The sequence below is a fragment of the Hesperophylax consimilis genome, chromosome 26 (genome assembly GCF_061612785.1).
Source record: "Hesperophylax consimilis isolate HC1 chromosome 26, BYU_Hcon_1.0, whole genome shotgun sequence".
In the NCBI taxonomy this organism is placed as follows: domain Eukaryota; kingdom Metazoa; phylum Arthropoda; class Insecta; order Trichoptera; family Limnephilidae; genus Hesperophylax; species Hesperophylax consimilis.
The window spans coordinates 317,963-343,112 of NC_142861.1; the positions used below are offsets into that span (position 1 = coordinate 317,963).

At 33.9% G+C, this 25,150-nt stretch overlaps 2 protein-coding genes across 2 annotated transcripts in view; one reads left to right on the plus strand and one right to left on the minus strand.

The window, feature by feature from the left end:
• The first annotated feature begins 5,181 nt into the window (after positions 1-5,181).
• LOC149410921 (uncharacterized) overlaps positions 5,182-25,150 on the plus strand; it is a 53,468-nt gene continuing 33,499 nt past the window's right edge. The window contains exons 1-3 of the mRNA XM_089647457.1: positions 5,182-5,262; positions 18,620-18,757; positions 20,439-20,635. Coding sequence (XP_089503583.1) covers positions 18,627-18,757; positions 20,439-20,635 — 328 coding nt within the window. The 5' untranslated portion in view covers positions 5,182-5,262; positions 18,620-18,626. The remainder of the gene's footprint in view (positions 5,263-18,619; positions 18,758-20,438; positions 20,636-25,150) is intronic.
• Ak3 (Adenylate kinase 3) lies at positions 11,923-16,851 on the minus strand. Its single transcript, XM_089647550.1, has one exon. The coding sequence runs from the start codon at positions 16,401-16,403 to the stop codon at positions 15,750-15,752; it is 654 nt and encodes a 217-aa protein (XP_089503676.1). The 5' UTR covers positions 16,404-16,851; the 3' UTR covers positions 11,923-15,749.

Here is a 25,150-nt window from a genome sequence, read left to right on the forward strand (position 1 = left end):
ATGTAATTTGAGAACCTTTAAAAGATATGTAATAACTAACATTAAATAATTTTGAATATTCTACTGGAAGTTATCATGTTGTTGCTTTGAATCCTTGCCAGTTACTTGCCTTCCAATTTATACTCATGTGTTCAATTTAGTTGTAGGTATACATTTATTATATTGTTATTATTGCTATTGTGTAGTGCTTTTATTGATTGCTGCTGTGTTGAAATTTTAAAATACATTATGTTTTGAATTTTAGCTGGTTTTTAGTATATCAGTTAACTTTAAATTTTTATATATTTGTGTTCTTACATATTCTATTATTTTTTATTTATAATTTACAATATTGTATTTTTTGTAAATTTCTCAGGCCACGGGTACAGAACGCTTCGTTTTTTTTAAATATTTTATTTTTTATTATTATTATAATTTTAAGTGAAAATATGTTATTGGATTTTATCTTTATTATTTAGTTTATTCTTATATATGTAAATAATCTGTTGATTTTCCCAAAATAAATAAAAAATAGAAGTACATTTTAGTTCTATCCCATTTAGCACGCGTTCTGTCTCTCTTACACTGCCTGACATCGTATTATGCCAATGCTTTGGATCGAAATGAAAATTTAATCATGTTGATGAAATGTTTTTCCGTAGCTGAAATTCAAATCACGAAACACGCCCACATCGCATGTCTTGTGTTCTTATTTACTCTATGACATAGTCCCGCTGACTTATGACAGTTAATCGTATTAAATAAATATACCCGCCCAACTATCAGACTGTTTCCTCTGTCTTGGCACACACTTCTTGCTTTATTCACATTCATACATACACTTTTGTTATTTTATTCTTGACATAGACCGGGTCGAGTATTTCCTTCACTCGATCGTGCCATGTCTTCCACGACGGTCCCCGATTTCTTCTACACCATTCACGAAGTGGACATACACTTCGTTCAGCAGCTCTACTTGTCCAAACCATCTACGCTACGCATCCCTTTCTTAAACTTAACCATTACGCTTAGAATTTTTGGGTTTACTCACTGCAGGGATTTGATTTGTACAGAATTCTGTCTACGTTCATTCTTCCTGCTTAGTTGGTATCAGAGCTCCATCGTGTTAAGTTAAGTCTGCGTTAAGTCGTCTATTATAATGTAGTTTCCTTATCAATCCTTCTTTCAATATCTTATAAAATAAATTACAGAATTGTAAATCCGATTGCGAGGGAGAGGGGCGTGGTGAGGGGTGAGACGGGCGAGGGGTGCGGTAGGTGGGGGCGAGGGGAAGGTTTACCAATGACGTCATCACAGACGCCGGCGACGGGTCGATAAAACGGGCAGCGCCGCGACGCCTGACGTCACGGCGAAACGCGTCGAACGTATACGTAACAACTCACAACTAACAACGCGTCAGCCATTTACCATTTCACATTTTATTTTAAATAATGTTGGAAAAGATACACTTCTATTTTCTCTAACATTCCAAAATGGTACATAGATATTATAATCGTGTTAGTATTTGATTTTGAGTTTATTCAGCCGGCATGCGTATTTTTCTATCTATGCACGAACAGATACATCAGAATAAAGAGATTCTTGCACGTGTAGTGGTGCACTGTATCGTAGGGCTACTTCAGGGTACGAGGGGACTGCGGGTGGGTGCTCCAAACTAGTTCAAACCAGCTCTATGAATTCTCACTGTTCTGTGCAAAGTATATGTATTTGTTAGATATTGACAAAGCTTATGAATTATTTTGTATTTCTAATTATAAAAACAAAACAGTTTAGCTGCGTTGTTTGTGATTTCTTAATATGACATTTATATTGTTACTTACAATCGAGGTGCGTACAAAGATAGTGCATATTGGTTAAAATTTTATTTTCATTTAACAGATATTAACGTGCAATTTTATGTCATTCATTTCTTGAGAATATGACGTGGTCACACTTTGAACCATTTAAAAATAACTGCTTATTCTGACAACAGACTGTAGCTAGCTATTTAAGTCATCTGTAATTTGGTACAATACTTTTTGGTTATTTGTGTTATTCCATGTTCTCATTTTTTATTTAATTTAAAACTTTTTACAAAAACTTATAAGAAAAGAGTATAAAAATTAATTAAAAAAGAATTAATTAAAAGTATAAGAATTAATTAAAAGTATAAGTATTAATTAAAAGTATAAGAATTTATTAAAAGTGTAAGGATTACTTAAAAGTATAAGAATTAATTACAGGTATCAGAATTAATTAAAAGTGTAAGAGTTAATTAAAAGTATAAGAATTAATTAAAAGTATAAAAATGAATTAAAAGTATAAGAATTAATTGAAAGTATAAGAATGAGTTAAAAGTACAAAAAAGTATAAGAATAAAGAAAAAAAACACCAAACGTAGGAAATTATTTTTGGAGCTGCGTTGACTTGCAGAAAAATTGGTTCAAGTTTCATTACGCCAGAGCTCTCCATTAATTGTTGTTCTATACGCACAGATACTTTCAGTGAAAGACTAAACTATTCAAAATCTAAATGTTGCTTGAAATGAGTTTGGGACCAACTCTGAATAGCTAGGTACTTCCCAACCATCCTCTTCTCCGTCTCCTTCCCTTCCCACTCCCTCCAGCCCCACATAGTCCCACTGTTCCCGTACATCCTCTGTATTCACACATAAAAAACCGTACATTTTGTAAATGAAATTTTGAAGTGGGTCATCCTCATTTTGAGCTGTTTTACTACGTTAGATTATATATACACAGATTACTACGGACGGTAATAACTACCTACCTGCTACGCGAAGTTCTACTATGGACAGAATTAATCTGAATATTATACAATACTTAATGCGAAGTCATTCAAATTCATCAAGTAGAACACTAATCTTGGCCAATGTATCATATTCATCGGTATCCGGTCTATAAAATACTTTGAAGTGCTAAATCTCCTACTTACGAACCCCTTTTCGGATATGCTTGATTTGTATAATGTGGGAAATTTAGTTTTATAGAATGTGGTTATATTTTTTTAGTATATTTTCCTTGCGTTTTTATGCAGAAATCAAATAAAACAAGCGGGAAATTAAACCTTATCGCCAATACTATTAAAAAATATGGTTCCATGATAACTCAACACAGTGACAATTCTACAGACTTTTAAAAAGTGATATAAAGTCATTAGAAACGATGAATTTTTTTTAACCTAATCTAGCAGATATTGAAACGCTTTTACTATAAATTTATTTATCCTTTCTACAACTCACTTGCTAAAACTTTATAAACTATTGTACATAATGTTTTTCTCTTTACTTTTTATAATAACTATAAACAAAAAAAAACTTTTTCTACTAATGTATATTATACTTTAGGTACTTGAAATATAGTAATCGTTTTATATTACCCACACTCAGGCAGTCAGTGCCTTAGTGGGTTTTCATTTCTTTTGTAAACTATTTGGTATTATATATTATGTTATTTTATACTATCTATTAATATGTATAATATGTGTAAAGAAATGAAAATAAATAAAGTAAAAAAAAAAAAAAAAAAAAAAAACCTAACCTACTTAATCCAGTTAATAAAGTTTTTGTTTCATCACTTTCCATGACTTTATATAACTTTTTAAAGATGTGATGAATTATCAATGTGATGATTTATCCGGTCACCAAAAAATATATAGATGGGTTGGAACCTGTATAGCCTATGCACAACTCATAATATATTATGAAGCCCTAATTATCTGGCGTCATGAAATTCGCTACGACGTTTTCTGCTCGAAATAACTTTTCCATCGTGGACCATTTAGTTTTAAATATCACTTTAAATACATACAAATTTATCAGTTTATTGTTATTCTTAATTTGATTAAATAGTGGTTTATACAAAGTGATTTATTTTAAGTAAATTAAAATGACGTCACGAATCGAATTATTAAAGAAGAAAATATATTATGAACTAAATTTGAAGTGCGTAGGAAGTCTGAAAATTCCGTGCGTATTTCATTGTAAATCCCAAAAACAGGGAAAACTCACAATCGAATAATTCCGTTATGCAAATTAATTGTATGTACTTGCCTTCGCAATAAAGCATCCCGAATACATTTGCAACAAATTTCGCGTGGGTAACGTGAATACTCGTGGGCGGAGGAATACGGGCGGCAGCGTCCCGACGGCGACGCCGAAGCCTTCAGTCACTTCAGTCGACGCTCGGAAACCGCCTGCCACACGCGTCCGCCCGCGCCCCACCTCGAGCGGGAAAACGTCGTGCCGAAATATTAAACAAATAATAATAAACTTCGAAATCCTAACTAACCCCGATATCAGATAATAATTAGGTACCTACCCAGACATAAATATTATTATGCAAATTGTTTTTACTCTGTTATGATAAACATATAACATCACTGTTATGCATTTATTTCAAAAATAGTACAGCTTCCTGGTAATTCGTAATTTGCAAACGCGGCATTGTTTTGTTTTGTCTGTGGTGTGATTCGGAAAATTAGGCGGGCATTTTGCACATTTTGTTAGCGTTTCGTGTCAAAAGTGCTCGGTTTTTGATACGTTTGATACGGTGTGATCGTTGCACAGGATAATTATAGCTTCCGAGGGCAGAGCGGCAAGTCTCGAACTGTTTGCCGGTCTAAAATTATCTAACCACCGACCGGCTACAGGCTACATCCCAGCCTCTTCCATCTTTCTCTGTCGCCAATTATTTATCTCGCGACAGACAAGGACGGCGGGCGGGCACCGTGCGAAAACAAAAATAAACTAACCAATATTTTTGACACACAGATATAACGATATTAAAATTAAATTTGTACTTTTTATTGGAATCGTCAGTAGTGAAATTTCCGTGGAAAGTGTTCAAAAGAACCGATCTTTATTAAATAGTAGGTATCTACCCAAAGTTATTAAGGTACCCTCCTAGCTTAAAACCAGATGATGATTATTTTTCTGTGATGTTTAAAATAAATCATATTTATTTGAAATCTTGTTGTGATAGTGAAATAATAATAATATACAGTTTTCTTTTGCTGCATAGTGTATCTTGGTGTATCTGAAATTCTACAAAAACAGAAATAGAATAATTCTCCCGGACAATATTATATTATCCGATGAGGTTGTAAAATTATTACGTGACTCGCAGATGGAAAGATCATCGATATGTGCTTTTTAAAATTTATATAGGTAAATAAATAAAATATTACATACTGTGCTGCCAAAAATTAAGTGAGTTAATTTTACAAGAAAAGTTTCGGTGTTTATCAAAGCGGTGTCAGCAGGAGGTACGTAATTTAATATTGCATTTTTTGTAATATTACATTCATTGTTCAATTCCATAATATGTTTTTTTGTGAATTAGATTTCTTGCATACATGAGATCCGTGAGGCGTGTGTATGGTAAAAAGACGAATGACCATGTTACAAATTTTATTATTATGACGCGAAATTGAACGGTAGAAGAATTCAGGAACGCCTGAGGAAAATATGATACGATCGAGTGAATCAAATGCTTGAGTCGAGTCATATCAAGATTCAGAATAACAAAATGGTGTGTATGAATGTAAATGAAGCATTTAGTGTGCGCCATGTTGCAGGAGTGCGAAATATTTAATTTATTATGCCGAATTCCCCGGCCCAAAGTTAGTATAAAGATGTATAAAGATAACTAGTTTTATTGTCAGAAAGCGTTCAAAATGGCCAGTTAAATTGTTTGTGCGTCGAAATTTTAAAGTCGTGTAATTCAGTTAATATTGCTTGCCGCAACCTAATTCTTCCAGATTCGGATTCCCCGGCCCAAAGTTAGTATAAAAATAACTAGTTTTATTTTTTAGGAATTTCGCCCATAAACCGAAGTTTACCCCCGAATTATAACATCAAGGTTTTCACATTGGTTTCTCAGTGCAGGGTAAATGACATCCGCGCGGTTCATAAACCCCGACAAATATTATGTGCGTTTATATGCCCGTAATGCGTTTGTAATGTGTTATTATAAGTATCGTGAAACATTTTAATATCCGTGCGGCGGTATCAAAATAACAGAATACTAATGCATTTTATTTTCTTCGCCAGCTTAAATAAATCGGATCAATAAAAAGTCGCCACAACTTTAATAGAATTATTAAAAGATATACCTAGGTATATTTAGTTTCTTTATTCAGAATCTAATTATTTACAGATTGGTTATTACGACCACCGGACTAGGCCATTTCCCTACTGTTGCCCAGTTGGGATATAGGAACCACAGAATGGAGTGGATAAGGGAATAAGATGGGGCAGAGGAAGGTTGGGTAGTACCTTGCTATTCCGATCTGGTCACAAACCATGGTGTAGAGATGTGTAGCGGTGTATTGAATTGTGATCTTTCGGCAGGGTTAAATGATTGAGAGTACCTACCACTCTAATAATTGTACCAAAATGAGTCCAGTGCTGAAATGTAACAAAGATTTCCTATAATTTTGGGTTCAAATAATGCATCTCCTAAGCCTACCATCCCAAAAACATAAATATATTAATGCGTATTGTATATTGTATCTCATTTATAATAAGATTTATCTTTTTGCTAAACCAAAGTCCATGCCAAAATATTGTATTTACAAGATGCAGATACAGATAATATAATTTCGATTATGTTTTCGTAAATGAATTAAAGCCAAACCCGGTAATGGAAGTTTACCCAGTTCCCAATGGTGATCAGGCAATATATCCTATTTTATTTTTTCGATATTTTGACAGCGGTTTTAAATCGACCTCGCCAGAAAATGTTCACTACGAAATAATAATTTTTTTTCGTAGTGAAAACATGTTGTACTATCAGTTGAGGTTACCGCACAAGAGTGTCAACTGCTCTCAATTGTTTGGAGCCAGTGAGGCATGGCATCCCCATGTGGAGTATGTTACGAGGCTGAAGGTAGTGGAGAAGTGAGGAAGATGGTGAGGAAGTACCCGGCTAAAGCTATTTCACGTAACGTTTCAATTCGCAATGGTAGCATTTTTTTCCTGAAGGAATTTATAAAGATCGTGTGTGAGAAACAGCACTATGGTTAATTAGTTGTTAGATTTACTAAAATCGCGTAAAAAGCTCGCGATTTGCAGCTTTCAGCGACGCGTTCCTGAAATATAGTCGATTCTTTATCAACATTACGTTAAAAATTAGCATATAAACAGGAGCTCACAATATAATATGTAATTTATTACAAAATGCCAATCAAACCATGAAGCATGTTTCTTACTGCAAGCATTGAAGGAACTATTAGTATAGCTTACTACCCACATGAGTAACGTAATAATTTAAGGCCTTCTGTAATAAATTAAAATCTGTATACATACGTCATTATAATCGTAGGTAATATGCTAGTGGTAAGTAATATTTGGTAGTAAAATGTAAGGTAGTAAGCTATACTAGTGGTTCCTCACTACAAGCAATGGAGTTATTACAGTTATTAATTTATTACATAAGGCATTAAATCAAACCATGAAGGAACCACTGGTATTGCTTAGTACTTACGATTATAATTACGTATGTTTACAGATATTAATTTATTACAGAAGACATTAAATCAGACACTGAAGGAACCACTGGTATAGCTTACTACCTATAATTATAATGACGTATGTTTACAGATATTAATTCCTTGAAACTGAATTAATTTGCAAAAGCTTTTATCGAATTTTCAAAGAAGTGCTCTTAATTTGTTATTGATGACTGTTTCCCAGTAATGTGTATATTATTGGTGACCTATAAAATGTAGCCAAAAGAAATTAATGTGATGTGGTGGGGTGGGGTGGGTGGACCTGTTTCGTGATCAAAAAGACCGATCTAGAAATTTCAAGTACAGAACTGTGTTTCATCATCAATTCATTTCTATCATAAAATATACGATGGCAATCAGTGTAAGAGAAACAGAATGGCAATATACGATGCCAATCGGTGCAAGAGGAACAGTATGGCGATATACGATGCCAAGCAGTGTAAGAGAGTCAGTGGCGACATTAGTTTTAATTTAAATCTACATGGTAGTCAGCTCTAGTGTGTATTATCTATTCTGTTATGTAGCCATTGTACCAAGTCCAATATTTACGAGAAGTAATAATAAATAATGTTTCATTTCTTGTTTCTCATTTCCATATTTCTCATTTTGAATTCGGTCTGAAGGTACCTATGTCTTTTTTATATAAATAATGCACAACACTCCGAACTGCCCGAATCAGTGGAATCTATTTTATTAAAATCTGGTCACTAAACACGTCCAAAGCCATTTCAAGCAATGCGCAACGTTCGCGATTTTTGCTGATTCACAGTCATGTTTTACGGTGAAGATAAATAAAATCTATGTTTGAGTTGATATTTAAATGGGTGTTTAGCATTCCGAAGCTGTGTTGGTACTGTCCGTCCTGTGACCGCATCTGTAGCAATCAATGTCGATACGTACGATTGGGGCTGGAATAGTTGGCAATCAATTCACTGCCACATATATATCCACAGATCTGCAGCAGCATTTACATCGAGTACCAAGTACCAAGGTTCTTACAATCAATCTATCAACAACAACAACACACTACAACATTGCGTAACATCAGAGCTGGCGCTGCGTCTCTACTTTTGGACCTTTGGCTTTTTGGCGCAATTGAAAACGTATCTCCACAAATAGTTGTTATTTTTAAAACGCTTTTAACGACTTCAAAATATACAGGTGTCCGGGGGTAAAGTGCGCTAACTAGGGAGGCTATTCTACAAGATAAAAAGTTTTTAAAAAATAATCACTTTTTTCGAAATTCTTATGTTTATTTTCCCATACAAAAAAATGTTTTCCTAGAAGAGTAAAGTGGGTAAGTACCTGGCTGTTCAGATCTAGTCCCCAAACACGGTTACAACCATTTTAAGCTACATTCAAAATCTGAATGGTGATTTTTTACCAGGGCTATACTGAGTATCTTCCACTCTGGAACATGTTGCAAATATACTAAGTATATTATTATTTTCAACTAATTAATAATTATTGTGGAACAACACAAATTAATTAAATAAAATTAACTTGCGCACGCCGGGATCTGAACCCGTGATCTGCAGACTCTTAGTCGAGAGCCTTACCCCTCTGTGACGCAGGCTGGGAATGAAGTTTTCAATTATTTTGTTTGGTTGTATTGTCCAATCCAATCGCATGGGTAGGTATCGCATGAGCAGTTCGCCAATCAGCCGTTAGGTTACGGTCGGTGAAACAGATTTCTCTTTTAGCGAGCAAGTAGCAATCTGCAGTGGATATTATTATTAGTGAGTCGCTATAATTACAAATAAATAGTAACTGACAAATTCATGAAAAATAAAACACACATTTTCCAAAAATGTTTTTGATCTTTAAAATATGCATAATAAACTAATTATATTGTACTGCACATTTGCGCATTGTTAATCGACCTGTAGATTATTTAATAAGGGTAGGTACATAATTTGTCACCAATTGCTTGCTGCAAATAATATAAAGTTTTGTAAGAAGTCTTTCTAAAGGAACTTTAATTGATTAAGTTAAAATTAAGTAATTAAATTAGTATGTACGAGTAGTACCTACAAAATAACACTTAACAAATATTCATCGCTTAATTTACAATAGTCTTGATTGTTTTTTAATGTTACACTTTCTTCTCTCTTGAGCCCACGTTTCGCACAGCTGTACAGTACAGTACAGTGCAGTGCCCTTCATTAGGACAATAATGTCGCAGACAACTAAACCAAGTACCCTGGCCATTTTGCCATTCCCAACATTACTTTGTGGAAACGAAATATTCCATATAAACCTATTGAAAATAATCAAGTTTTTTGTGTTGAAACTAACGACAGATTTATATTATAGAATACACATAATCGTCACCGAATACCAAATCGGTTAACATAAAAAACATATAATATATTGTCTCTAAGGCCTCGTAGTAAGCGTTCAAAGATGGTTTGAAATGGAGATATGTTAATATGAATGTTAGAGGCAGTGCGCTAATACTAAAAAACGATAATAATTAAGCGAAAATGATGAAAATATTTTATAAAACACGACTCGTTTGAAATATAGCAAAAATCTCTCGACAAATGCTTCAGTCGCATTTAAAGATACACTGTGAATTTTTTCATGCCTATACCATATTAAAATAAATAACAGAAACAAAATGTGTTTTTATAATTTTTGGAGCTTACTTTGCGATTTTTTTCTATCGAGAGAATTTCATACTATAAACGTTTCGACATAACAAATGTATAGATATTATCTTCAAAAGTAACATTAATTTTTTTTGTAACTTAAAAACTTTAAAAAAATTGTTATAAATCGTAAGCGTAAATAACATATTATATTGCACAAGTTTTGTCTATTCATTTTTTCCTAAGGTCCAGCTATTTTTATTCAAATTCTACAAACATAACATTTTCTTTTTTATATGGTCTCAAGCTATCTTTTCCCAATTTCTATATTTTGATTAAAAAAAAACTCAAGCTATTTTTTCGCTATTTCAACATTGTTACATATAATATAAATATTATGGTGACCGGTTAAATCAGCACAATGATAATTCATCACAACTTTAAAAAGTTATATAAAGTCATGGAAAGTGATGAAACAAAAACTTTATTAACTGGGTTAAGTAGGTTAGGTTAGGTTAGGTTAAAAAAATAATTCTTTCATCGTTTCTAATGACTTTATATCACTTTTTGAAAGTGTGTTGAATTGTCACTGTGTTGAGTTATCATGGAACCAAATATTATTATTTTTTTTTTTTAAACTATATATTTTCAATCACATATAGCGATATTTCCAACCTATCAATTGTTTCACGAGTTCTAGCTATTTTTTACCCAATTTGTACTAATTAATACTACATACCTATATAATTTTTAACGAGGTATATATGTATTGCATTTTTGTCCAATTTCTACATACATATATTTAATAAAGGTCTATTCATATTTTTCTAGTTTACCTATTGTTTTGTACGGTCTATATTATAGTAAAGTCTATCTATATTTTTGAGGTACTTTTACTTTTCATATGAAGAAACAAAAATGCTAGAAAATACGCCTAATATGCATCTGGTAATGATGACTTGAACTGGTGATTTAATATACTGTATAATTATCTAAATACACCACTTATAGAATTTTAAATTGAAGTTTTTCATTTGTTGACTTGATTTTTTGACCCCTCCATACGAAAGAAGAACTTTTGATACACTGGCAGAGCTCCGAGCCTATAGTGGCCTCTTTTCTTTTTCATAATGTTGAAGTAAACATTAATGAGAGCACTACATTCTCAGATTGAAGTCATTAATACCATTAAGCATTTAATTTAAAAGCCCTGTCTATTTTTGCTATTTGTTTTTGGGGTGTTATGCCGTGTTGCGCTAACTCCTTCTTTAGCCAACGTTTCGGACAGCATTGCAGTGTCCATCATCAGGGCAGACAGACTTAATACATATGCCCTGATGATGGACACTGCAATGCTGTCCGAAACATTGGCTAAAGAAGGAGTTAGGGCAACACGGCATAACACCCCAAAAACAAATAACCAAAATACTTTTGGCCGTGAAAATCTTAAATCATAAGCCCTGTCTAATTTAAATCAATTCATGTTTTACTGTATTATTGTGTGCTAAAGAAATTAAGTGCATATTTATGAAACCAGAACAATATTATTGTAGAAAGCAATCACTTTGTAGTTTGACATATTTAATAAAAATAAAACAGTTATTTTGTTTAAAACCACGATTTTTTATTAATTTATTGACCAACCGGTTTCGTTTATCATCAGGGTGCAAATTAATACTAATTTATGCTTTTGAAAAAAAATGTGGTTTTAAACAAAATAAGTAACTGTTTTATTTTTAAAGATTAATACTATTATACATACCTACAGTCAGTTAAATTAATTTAACATTTATCTGCATGCTTTTTCATAAACATGCATTCCATACAAACATATTATGCACATAGTTTTTAATTTATAAAATATTGTAAGTACGATTGCTAATACATTATGTGACTCATGATTTGAGAACCAGAGTGAACGAACTCAAACTACATTATACGAATTGACAGACTAAAGTTTCCCATGTTTTCAGTCCTAAAATAGGCTAGACTACAAAGGAATCGTTAGCGAATCAATTCGTCTCGAGGCCCTTATTCCACAAAGAGAATCACTTGGTAATTTATTATGGCAGGAAATGCAATTCATTCACTTTAAGATAAAGTTAAATATCGCACATTGGGTTGTTTACAAAATAATAATACATTCTTGTATAAAGACTGCCAGCAAATTTGGATTAAAAATAATCCAATAAAACTTAGCACTGGAACCAGACAATGTGATCACATTATTTGTCTCCAGTTTGAAAATAAAAAACAAAGCTGGGGACCAAAATAAGACATATTAAGTTTACTTATTATAGATTATAGCTACATTTTTTTGATTTTTGTACTTTTACCCGACTAGAATTAGTTCGGTGTGCAAGAGGTATGTAAGACGTATAAGGAAAATGTAAACCAGTATAACATTAAAAAAATTGCTTAATTCAGTAATAAACTACTACTAAACTACTTTCTAATGGTAAAATTTAAACATTACAATATTTAGGTATATTTTAAAATAGGGTTGATTTGGCAGTGTGCAAAAAATAACTTTATAACAGTTTTTACCAAAAGTTTGCTCTTTGCATAATTTTATCCTGTTCCTAAGACAATATTGGTAGTGCCAACATAAATAACCAAAAAAGGGCATAAATACAAATAGATTAGAAAGATAGATTAGATAGAATAGAAATAATGATTGAATATAATCAATTTTATAGTTCGTTCCGTCTCTCAAATATCGATCATACGCTGTGGCTGACCGTGTAAACTGTTGGTTACATTTGTCATACATTGTAGCTGACTGTGTAAACTGTTAGTTACATTTATCATACATTGTGGCTGACTGTGTAAACTGTTGGTTACATTTATCATACAGTGTGGCTGACTGTGTAAACTGTTGGTTACATTTATCATACAGTGTGCCTGACTGTGTAAACTGTAAGTTACATCTATCATACATTGTGGCTGACTGTGTAAACTGTTGGTTATATTTATCATACAGTGTGCCTGACTGTGTAAACTGTAAGTTACATTTATCATACATTGTGGCTGACTGTGTAAACTGTTGGTTATATTTATCATACAGTGTGCCTGACTGTGTAAACTGTAAGTTACATTTATCATACATTGTGGCTGACTGTGTAAACTTTTGGTTACATTTATCATACATTGTGGCTGACTGCGTAAACTTTTGGTTACATTTATCATAAAGTGTGGCTAACTGTGTAAACTGTTAGTTACATTTATCATACATTGTGGCTGACTGTGTAAACTGTTGGTTATATTTATCATACAGTGTGGCTGACTGTGTAAACTGTAAGTTACATTTATCATACATTGTGGCTGACTGTGTAAACTTTTGGTTACATTTATCATACAGTGTGCCTGACTGTGTAAATAAACATATGTACGTAAATACATAAATATGTTTGTGTTATGATTGAAGGGGTATAAATCCACAATGTGGCTACAAGATTATTTTGTGAATTTGTTTGTCATGTTCTTTTCAGCTGCTAGAGATAACAGAAATTGTAATCAGATTTCTCACAATTAGACACATTTATAATTAATAATGCAAAATCTCTTATCAGTTTTGGGAAATTTTAATCAAAAAAGATACTAATCATAAATTTTCAATGATTCTGATGAAATATTAATTGTACTTAAAATTGAAGTATTTCTCACTTTAACCCTTTTAACACTGACACATTGAAGAATAATTTTCATCTTTGGAAGCCAAATTAAGTTTGCACCAAAAGTTTCATCCACTAAAAGTTATGTAAGACTGTCGTCCTATGGTAAGCAAATAATAAAAACTAAGCAATCAACAAAAACCAAACGGTGTAAAACCCTGTGCAGAAAAGTTTCACACTGAACTGTGCTTTACCTACAGCTTACTACAGCGAATTTAATTTTCTGCGTAGGATTTTACAGCACTCAGTTAATGACAGTTGCTTACTGACCCGTGAGACGACGAGCCAAGTCAGTCTCTTTGCCAACATTATTATTTATCATAAAGTTGGTAACTTGTGATATTTTAAAATAACATTGGGACGTAACGGGATAAGAATTTGTGTATTGTTATGTAAAGTTATTATTGTTTGATAATGCCGTGAGTGGACTATAATCCTCAAGTATGTGGCGTAAGTAGTAATAACCAACCAACTCTTTATCTTGATAATTATGTCATAAATCTCATCAATAACTGATAACACAAACCAATCAACTGTTGGTATTATGAACACTAGAAATTCAATATTGAATGTGTTCTGTACTTAAGAGAGGTCTAGAAGCCAGCAAAACAATTTGCAGTTCCCCGGAGAACAAACCACCATATGTCTAGCTTATAATGTACTACAAGGCTCATTTGCTCTACGTTATATGAAAAAATGTTCTTTTTAACATGATGTAAACATCTTTATTTTCCATACATAAATAATAGTATAAATAAATAATAATAGAATTTATTTATTTTTAATATAAGAAAACCAATTAGCAAGTCTCTTGGTAAAATAGCGTATTTTAAGATTATGTTGAATTAGCAAAGTTGCACATTTAAATTTCTTTGGTGCTAACACATATAGAAAGTATGAAAATGTATTAGATTTGTTGTATGGGTCATTGCTATATCAATAAAATATCAAAACAAAATTTCCTCGAATTCCTAGATTGTTCATAAGATGAAGATTTGTGGATGCAACGCACCTAATTGCATTATCATTACAGTACTGTGCTGTAAAATAATTATTAAAATGGCAAGATAAGGTCTTATAATATTAATGTTTTAAACTTCGCATAGCAACAACCGGTTGAATAAAAAATTTGTAACCTTCTTTATTTACTTTCGAATTTGACTATATACCGTATTGTGAAGGTCAACACACATTGGTGTAATTCTTATCTGTATTTGCTTTCTACACAATATTATGTTTAAAAGCGTCATTGAATTAGTAATGTGTACAAGATTTCTGGTAGAACAAAATGCCGCCATTATTGTTTGGAAATTTAATAGTATGAATTTAACGACAAAAATACATTTAATTTCTGTCATGAGTTGGCTGTAGTATTATTGTGTAAGTCTTGAACAATTAGGTGTTAACAGAAATTGCTACCCCTTCATTGGACAGAGGTTCATATAAAATATGTACAGACAATTTGATTTTCTAAAATGCTACTGAAAATGAGCCTAGTTTTCAGTTTGTACAGTCAAATAATCAACCACTTCCCACTGACTAGTATTTTTGTGCTGATTTTTCAATTTGAGGTTCAAAATAATATATGTAAGTAAATCAATGGGTAGAGTTAAATTTGATAGCTAACAACTGGTAACAGATTATTATATTAGTATAGTCTAATCAACATGTGCTTACTAAAGTAAACATCAATGAAGACAATGTGATTGCTTTTCATTCCACTGTGAATTTTGTAATAAAAAGACGTATCTTTGCTTGAACACGCTTCACTTTAATTACTATAGTATAATAATTAAATAAAAAGTTGTATACTTTTGTGCCTCTTGAAACAAATTGTAAATATTTTATTTGAATCATCTCAATGGATTCATAACAATATAATACATAAAGCGAATGTAAAAATATAGTTTGCGCAAATTGTATTGTGTCATCGCTTAACTGAAGAACTATAATTCCTAATTAATTAGCTACTTTACTGATGGACTTTAGTGTCTAAAAACTTGACAACTTCCGGCCAGATCTCGTCAGTGGTGTATCCCTTGAATTCGTGGAGGATTTTCTTGGATTTGTAAAAGCTAATGACGGGATCGGTCATTTCCTTGTAAATATTCAGTCTTTTCTGCACCGCCTCGGGTGTGTCGTCAGGTCTCTGGGTCAGTTCCTCTCCGGTGACGTCGTCTCTTCCCGCCACTTTGGGAGCGTTGAAGTTAGTGTTGTACACTCGGCCCGAGGCCAGGTGCACCCATCTGCTTTTAACTCGCTCGATTATCACTTGGAAAGGCACATTCAGGTTGATAGCAAAGTCCACCGGCTGGACCCGCCATAACTGCTCGGCTTGCGAAGCGGTGCGCGGGAAGCCATCCAGCAGCCATTTGCCCTGCACCTTTTCGATCTCCGCCATCATGAACTTGATGATGACCTCATCGGGCACGAGTTTTCCTTCGTCCAAGAAGTGTTTCACCTCCAAACCGAGCGGGGTCTTGTTCTCGATGTGCCAGCGCAGTTTGTCCCCGCTGGAGATGTGCTGGAAGTTGTATTTCTTGACGATGCGGGCGGAGATGGTGCCCTTCCCGGAGGCGGGCGCGCCGAGGATCAGGGCCTTCAAGAGTTTTCCGGGTGCGGACATTCTCGCGGCCAAACTGGGAGCTCTGACTGGACTGCTACCACCGCGGTACTACACACAAACTACACAACTACACGCCTACAGACACAGAGACAGAGTGCAGTCGCGGTGCGAGAGAGATATTACAACTTACAATCGATAGAGCGGCCGGGAGATATAAGGCCATGACTTATCGCGGAAGCTGTACTTTGCACCCCGGTGCGGGCGCCGCGCGCGTTTAGCTAAACATAAAGCGATGATGAAACGTCACTGTTCAAATGAGTTACCGCACGGCTTTTCTGACACGAGCCGATCCAAATATTCTACGCTATATGGACGTTTAGCGACGCATTTACATTCACGAGTTGGTGAAGCATTTAATTTTCCAGTTATATAAGAATTTCACACAATGTTGGCCGAGTTGGAGAGACGTCAAACGCGGATTTGAAAACCATCTGGCGACCGCGGTACATCGGCGGGATGCACGGGGACGGGGGGCGGTGTATAAATAGTACGCCACCTTATAAGAAGGTATTAAATTTGTTAGCTCGAAATTACTACCGTATACAAAATGAATTAACTTTTTACGGAAAGAAATATTACTTTCCAGTCACTAGTTTCATCAAAACAGAAAACATATGATTTCAAAAAGAATGGAGTGGGGCTGATGGAGAGTGGTATATTTATGGGCTGATGGCTGCCTTTATAACTAGCTAGGAAGCATAAATCAACTACTAGGAAGGGTACCTACCAGAAATGCAAAAAACATCGACAATACAAGTAATATAAAATACTATTTTCGGTGGTACTTATGTCCGTAATCTGATTAAATAAACTCTAGAATTTTTGTTTTGAATTTAAGCTTCATTTTTATATTCGAAGTATTTGGAGAATCCAGACAAGCGATAAAGTACATCTACCCATAATATAATATTTTTATATTGGAAGTATTTGGAGAATCCAGACAAGCGATAAAGTTTACCTACCCATAATATAATATTTTTTATATTGGAAGTGTTTGGAGAATCCAGACAAGCGATAAAGTACACCTACCTATAATATCATATTTTTAACCTTTTCATACCTGAGTTTCATATTTTTTGTTTCATTATAATATTCTTTCAGACCTGAATTAAAACTGGCAACATGTACAACAATGTAGATGTGGCCAGTGATACGAATATCAGAAATGTGTACAGTATATTTCAAGTTTGATAATAAATTAGAGTTATTTGAAAAATTTTAGTTTTTTTTTCAATAGTTTAGAAATTATTGCTAATTTAATTTATTAGCATGTGAGTGCATGTTTCAGATAAAATTACAAATAATACATTATGTACAAAAAATTAAAAACATTAAAAAAATACCATAAAAATAAAACATTGAAAAAATACCTTCGAAACATACATTTAAAAAATCGAGGAAGTAAATTGATTGAGTGATAGAATGCAAAAAAGTCACTATTAAATATTAAAATGAGTCTTCTAAATGAGTAACTAAAATCAATTAGCCAATTTATATTCTCTCTAGATATGGAGGAACAATTTCTTAAATCTTTGTATTTTCAAATATACAAACGGTTATTTAAATTGTGTTTTTCAAAATAGGAACTGATTTGTCTGAGAATTCAGACTGTCCTCATTTATTTATTATATTTAAATCAGACGTGAAGCGAAAAAAGCGTTTCACTTTTTTACCTTCAATTAGTCCAATTGATGATTTATAACAATCTAATGCCAAACGACTGGAAGCTTCCGAATCTGATCCCCACACACTACTACTTGCGTGATAATAGTGGAATACATTTCGACGACATAAGTAGCGCCCTTATGACTATCCCGTGTTATTCGCGAGTCTGCTTTAGTATTATTATAATAATTAAACAAGACGTTAGAATGTTCAGGTCAAACAAGATAATTTAGGAGCCGGATTGGCAATGTAGTTAACCTGCTGCTCTATAGATTTAAACGTGTGGATGCCATTTTTTGTAGTATGGTTACCTAGTAGCGGTCGTAGTCGATTTAAATATTTGGAAAACGGTAACTGTTGTTTGTAGGCAATAACGGTACATTATTAACTTTGCTAAGCTGCTTTAGGAACTTGAATACTTTATAATATAAGCTTTTAGGAGATTTTTGCGAGTTGAGTGGAGTGAAAGATTAATTTGAGAAAGAATATCTTTTTATGCCATGCAATACCCCCCTTTAAGAAACCATTAATAGTTTTATTGTTGTCTGTAGATGAAAGATGGCACTGGTAATGCTACCGTGCGAGCTGCCTTGGTGGACTTCCCTGCAAAGGCACCTCAAGCACCTGCTGCTGGCCTCCTCCACGCAGAAACTGACAGAAGGCATGCTGAAGATTCATGATATGTGCAAGTAAGTACCCACTACTCAACTCACATCCGCGCAAGCCGCCTATTGGTGCCCCTTGTCAAAACCAGTAGACGTCTAGGTAGGTGATGACTGCAATCAATAATATTCGGATGATTTGCATTTCTGTGAAGCGCCATTTAGGTGAAAAATAATCTCAAGGGCGATGTGTTAGGACTGTTAAGTGTAAGGTTTTATCAGCGTCTTGCCACCTTGGCAAATCGGCGCCCGTAGCGGACTGCTCCAACTGCCCCCGCATAGTGCTGGCCCGGGGCTTGTTCCACTACTAGTAGTTCTGTGAGAATCTCAAGGACGCTGCTATGTTTTTACTTATGACAGCATAATAACACTTTACCTAAAACATGCAAACACCTCAGCAAAGGTTTCCATAGTGAAGTGTTCACAAAACACTACTACTAACCCATACAGAATATTAATATTTTGTTGTATAACCGGTATGTACTTATTATGTAAACTGTATGTAAGAAAATAAAAATGAACAAATAAATATTCATATTTTAATGAATTGTTTCTATAGTATATAAAATTATATAATATATTTCAATAACAAAAATAAAACCTGTCTTCTACAAGTGGAGCTCTGCACTATACGCATCATGGCTTAGCTTCTTTCAGCATATCGCTCGCCATACACTACCAATGGAAATGTATGGAGAGCGATATGCTGAAATAAATGCTGATCCATGAAAATATAGCGCGCTTATAGCGTAGTCTGTTAAAAGCTTAAAAGCTTAAATTTTCCCTTCTTTTCATAAATCGTGATGGTGTATATTCTCCGTGGTGGGGGGGTAAGACTCTTGATTACATTCAGAATTGAATCAGGAGATTTCGGGTTCAAATCCTGGTGTATGTTCATTTATTTAATGTCTAGTATATACTCTCAGTATCGCCCTGGTGAAAGAATACCATTCAGAATTTAAACTGCTTGAATTGGCTTTAACCGTGTTTGGTGACCAATTCTGAATAGCCAGGTACTTCCCTACATTCCTCTTCCTCATTTGCTGTCCCTTATCACAACCTTCAGCCTCACAACGTACCCCATTTGGTAAAATTTGGTACCCCGTTACCTAGACCATGCTGGATTGATTTGCAGACTCTTGCGACTAGCAACGTTAGCAGTGTCAATATTTGACAGTGAAAGAGGAACTCGTCTTGGGGCTAGGAAAACAGCATACATACATAAGACAGACGCTTCTGAAACTGGGAACCTTCAAGACCTAGAATCTATTTTGAAGAAATAGTTGTTCCTTTTTGAGAACAGAGGTATCAGAGGGAGATAACCCACCAACTAGTGTAGAAGAGTTTAACGCTGCTGGACTTATGTGCACAAATCTAACGTCTTTAATTTCTTGTCACAATTTTAACATGGGTTACAGAACTCTCCATAGTCTATGGTTTTTACAAACCTATATTTTTTTACTAAAGTCCTTGTATACCTTTCCAATGATTTTTTTTTAAAATATTAATGACACCAAAGATGTGATACCAAAAAATACATACATTTATGAAGTGCTGGCTTTATTCGAATTTAACACCCCTTAATAAAAAAAGCCTGCAAATCTGGTTGGAATATTCAAATTCTATCTCGCAATCATGCGGGTTTTGAAAAGGGTGCAGGATTTGTAAATCCTAAACTCAATCAATTGATAAAATGTTGTATTTTCAGTATCAGTCTCGACCCGGATGAAGATGAACGGGACCCAGAACTGTTCCAGGGCCTGGCCGACTTTCTGGACAACGACCTGACCCCCTCCGAGAGAACCCACTTCATGGACCAGACCCTGCCCGGCATAGTGCACAGGGCTCTTCAGTTGCGCCACTGGAAACCCGCCACGGGATATGTCTTCAGTTTACAGCAACAAGGTTAGACTTTACGGAGCCTAATGGATCCAAACGGTTATTAGATGTACACAGTTATGACTTATTACCACACAAGCCATCACAACAATGGACCAATAGATACGCAAATGTCACATAAGAGATCTATCGGCGGCTATTCACGTACGCGTGTGTCTCATGTGATCCGTAAAGTTTTGTTGAAACACATACCTACTAACGAACTAACCAAAACGCTCTTTCCTCCGCGGGGGTAGGCTGGAAGGACAGACCGCCAATCAACTCGGTCTTGACATACACTCCTTGCTTCATTCATATTCATACATCGTCTTATACATACCCTTCTGTTATTCTGACTCTTGATATGGTCTGACTCAAGTGTTTGGTTCACTGGATCGTGCCGTATCTTCCTCGGGCCTCCCCAACTTCTTCAACCATTCACATTATCATCATATATTTTTCTTACACTACTTTCTTCATTCATTCGTTCTACGTGCACGAACCATCTAAGCGTCCTACTCTTAATCTTACCCATTACGCTTACATCAGCCTTGCATTAATTTCTCACACGGTTTTCTCAGAGATCTGCCGCATGATGGGATAGACTGTGTTTGATACGGCTGGCGTTGTAAAGGTTAAGGTTCTATTTAACAGATCTATGGAGCCTAATAGATCCAAACTGTCACATGTATATGGTTTTAACTTATTAACACACAAACCATCAAAACATGGACAGAGATAGATGGAACATTAAACGACTAGAAGAATCCTTTGGTTTGAACGGTGGTGTTAAGAACTGGCTGACATTGGTCAAAAACCATCAAATTTCATCTGGAGTACCCCAGGGGTCCGTTCTGGGCCCAGTACTCTTCATCCTCTTCACAAATGATGTCGCTAAAATAATTGAATCATTTGGTTTTCTATCCCACTGCCACGCTGATGACCAGCAAGTTTATTTTTACTGCTTACCCGAAAAAAGTCTCAATTCTCGCATAACTGAGTGTCTAGAAGCAATTACTCACTGGATGACCTCAAACAAATTAAAGCTGAATCCGTCAAAGACTAAGTTTCTCTGGACGGCCACAAGCAGACGCATAATCATTTCAGGAAGTGACATCACTTCAAAGACAAGTATCAAATTATTGGGTGTCAATCTGGACGCTGATTTTTCAGAAGTGAGGAAAGATGTGAAAGAGTGAGGAAAAACCTGCCAACAAAGGTGACTAAAGTGTTAGTCAATTCTTATATTGTTTCACATGTAGATTATTGCAATGCAATATATGCAAGTCTCCCCAGATATCAAATTAACAAATTGCAATCCGTTTTCAAAGCTGCGGCCAGACTTTTCACCGGCGTATCGAAAATGTTCTCACATTTCTGGTTCAAATGTCCTGAAAGTATCCAGTTCAAACTCTGCTGGCCGGTATTTAAATCACTTAACGGAATGGCTCCGACTTACTGATCGGAAATGGGTTTTCAGTCAACCCTTAGGTAGCAGCGTCATCAGCTATCAGAAAGTTGAAGGAACCAAAGCGCACACCAGATATTAATTTCGGTGAACGTGCTTTCGGAGTGTCAGAACCTAAAGCCTGGAATGGACTGGTCATTTCATATAAATTCTCCAGTTCTAAAGAGTCCTAAATTTCTCCAGTCTTTTAAAAGAAATATCAACTATACTTTTATCTTCTCCTTCATATCTTCTAATAAAAAATGTAATATCAATAATAATGAAGAGCAAAATAGCAAATGTAAAATCAATAACCAGTGTTTTTACTAGATTGTCTAGTAAAACAGCAAATGTAAAATCAATAACCACACTGTTTTCACTAGAGTGTCTAGTGTATTTTTGATAAAAGTATGTTTACCTGAAGTGACCGGCCAGGTAAGTATGTTTTTCTGTATCTGTTTGTAAATGATAAGGACCTTACTAATAAGCGTGTTTTAAATTCTACACAACTTATGTACAACCATTGATGTATGGAAAATGGTTGTTTATCAGTTGTGTAAAATTTTAAATACGTTTATTAGTAAGGGGGTATTATAAAACGTACTTAAATAAAATAGAACAATTACAAATCCGTTTCCTAAAATTGATATCAGGCAAAAAAAATACAATTATGTGAAGGCGATTATAAAAAAATGTTCTCTTTGTGTAATGTGCTCTCTATACATAGTAGGGTAGATTACCAACTAACGCTAGATGAATTCTGGAACACAGAATACAATAAACCTGTAAACCATAACTACCCTACTAGGCATAGAGAAGCACAAATGTTTATTATTAAAATATCGCAAAATGTATACGGAGATAGAACAAAAAGACATAAAATTCCGGAATTATTTAACGCATTACCTGAAGACATTAAAAATGAGACATCTTATTCAAAAATCAAAACGAAAATTAGATCGTTCTACCTCCGTGAAACATGAAAACAAATAATATTGAGGATCAAGATATCAAGTTGAGATTAAATATACTATTATAAACTAATAAATAGGAAAAGTGAGAGATTTCTTACAATTAAACTGATTGATCAGTTTTGTAGGATTTAAGTATGATAAAATATTGTACAAATAAAAAAACTGAATAAATACATAAAAAAATAAAATAAAATATAAAATAAAATGTTTCTCTGAGTTTGTTTGTAAATAAGAAAATTAGATAGAGCTTAGGAACTAATAAATTGTACAGCGCCCTTGAGGTTATTTTACACAAAAACGGCTCTTTACAAATCTTCCCTTAAAATAAAAAATCTTCCTTCTAAATCTTTACAAATTTAATTATTATTATTAGAGCATCAGTTCTTCTCTCGAATGGTAGAAAGACTGTGGAGCAATCAGGATCGGAATGCACTGGAAATAAAGTTAACTTTCGCAGCCGGGTGATATCTCAATCTCCCGCAATAATGCGAGCAATACAAATATGACTAGTTATGAGTAGTTACCGAGGTCGGTGGCAGTTCTGATCCAAAAAACTCGGTATAGAGCTTTATGCAGAGTTTTTCGAAATCAGATGTAGACAGTAATTTTTCTCTTATTTTGAATGTCATCCCGAGAAAAACTTGGGTTTAAAGAGATTGATAAAACATATCTTTTACAGATTTTAAACAGCACCAAATCAAAAGAGAGTCCAGATGGAATAAGTTTTACAGTTTTAAGGGATGCAATGCCAGTGATAGGACCTCATCTACTGAACATAATAAATGAATTGTTAAGAAGTGGAAAACTTCCAAACACATGGAAAACATCTATTGTGATCCCGATTCCGAAAGTTGTTAATACCAGAAAATGTGAAGAATTTAGACCTATAAATATGTTACCAAAATACGAACAGGTACTAGAAATTGTAATAAAGAAACAACTCGTTGAGTATTTGGAAAAACATCATATATTATGTGACGAACAATCAGGATTCCGTAATAATAACTCTTGTGAAGCTGCAATAAACATTGTGATTGATACATGGAAGAAAGAAACAGATAATAAAAAAATCACCATTGCAGCATTCTTAGATTTTAAAAGAGCATTCGAAACGATAGAAAGGAAAAAACTTTTGGAAAAATTAGAAGATATAGGTCTTTCTGAAGTAGCTCTAAATCTTTTCAAAGAATATCTCCATGAAAGAAAACAGGTAACAAAAGTGGAAAGCTCAGAATCAGAACCGATAGAAAACAACCTCGGTGTTCCACAAGGGTCGGTATTAGGTCCAATTCTATTCATTATTTACATTAATGATATAATTAAAACCATAAAACATTGCAAAATTAGATTATTTGCAGACGATACATTAATCTATATTTCATGTAAAGAGTACATAGATGCAATCAATAAATTAAATGAAGACCTACAAAATATAGCGAAATGGCTGAAATTAAACAAATTAAAACTGAATGTCAACAAAACAAAATATATGGAAATAGGCAACAAAACGCATAACACAGAGTTAAAATTGACAATTAATGACGAAAAAATTGAAAAAGTAAATGAAATTAAGTACCTAGGTGTGATACTAGATTCAAAACTAACTTTCGCAGCAAATTTTGAATATGTGCTAAAGAAGGTATCTAAAAAAGTCAATTTTCTTAGAAGATTAAGAAATAAACTAAATGGAAACACTACAGAGCTGATTTATAAAACTATAGTTGCTCCACATTTAGATTATTGCTCTACTATGTTGTATTTGGCCAATGAAGGAAACTTGAACAAGCTAGATGTTATACAGAATAGAGCTATGAGATGTATACTAGGAAAAGGAAAATACGCAAGCATAGATCAAATGAGAGAACAGCTAAATTGGATTTCTATAAAAAAGAGACTATTATATAATGTGTTAATTTTTGTACATAAAATCATGAACAACCAAATGCCAAAATATTTTAAGGATGAAATTGTTTTTAATAGAGATGTTCATAATTACGAAACCAGAAATGTAAATAGGATTAGATTGCCACATATGAAAAAAACAAAATCACAGAACTGCCTAATGTACAAAGGACTAAAAATGTATGATGAAATGCCTGAAAGTCTGAAGAATGAAGGAAG

Excerpts from the sequence above, each read along its gene's own strand:
- Ak3 (XM_089647550.1), bottom strand. The coding sequence starts at position 16,403 with ATGTCCGCACCCGGAAAACTCTTGAAGGCCCTGATCCTCGGCGCGCCC.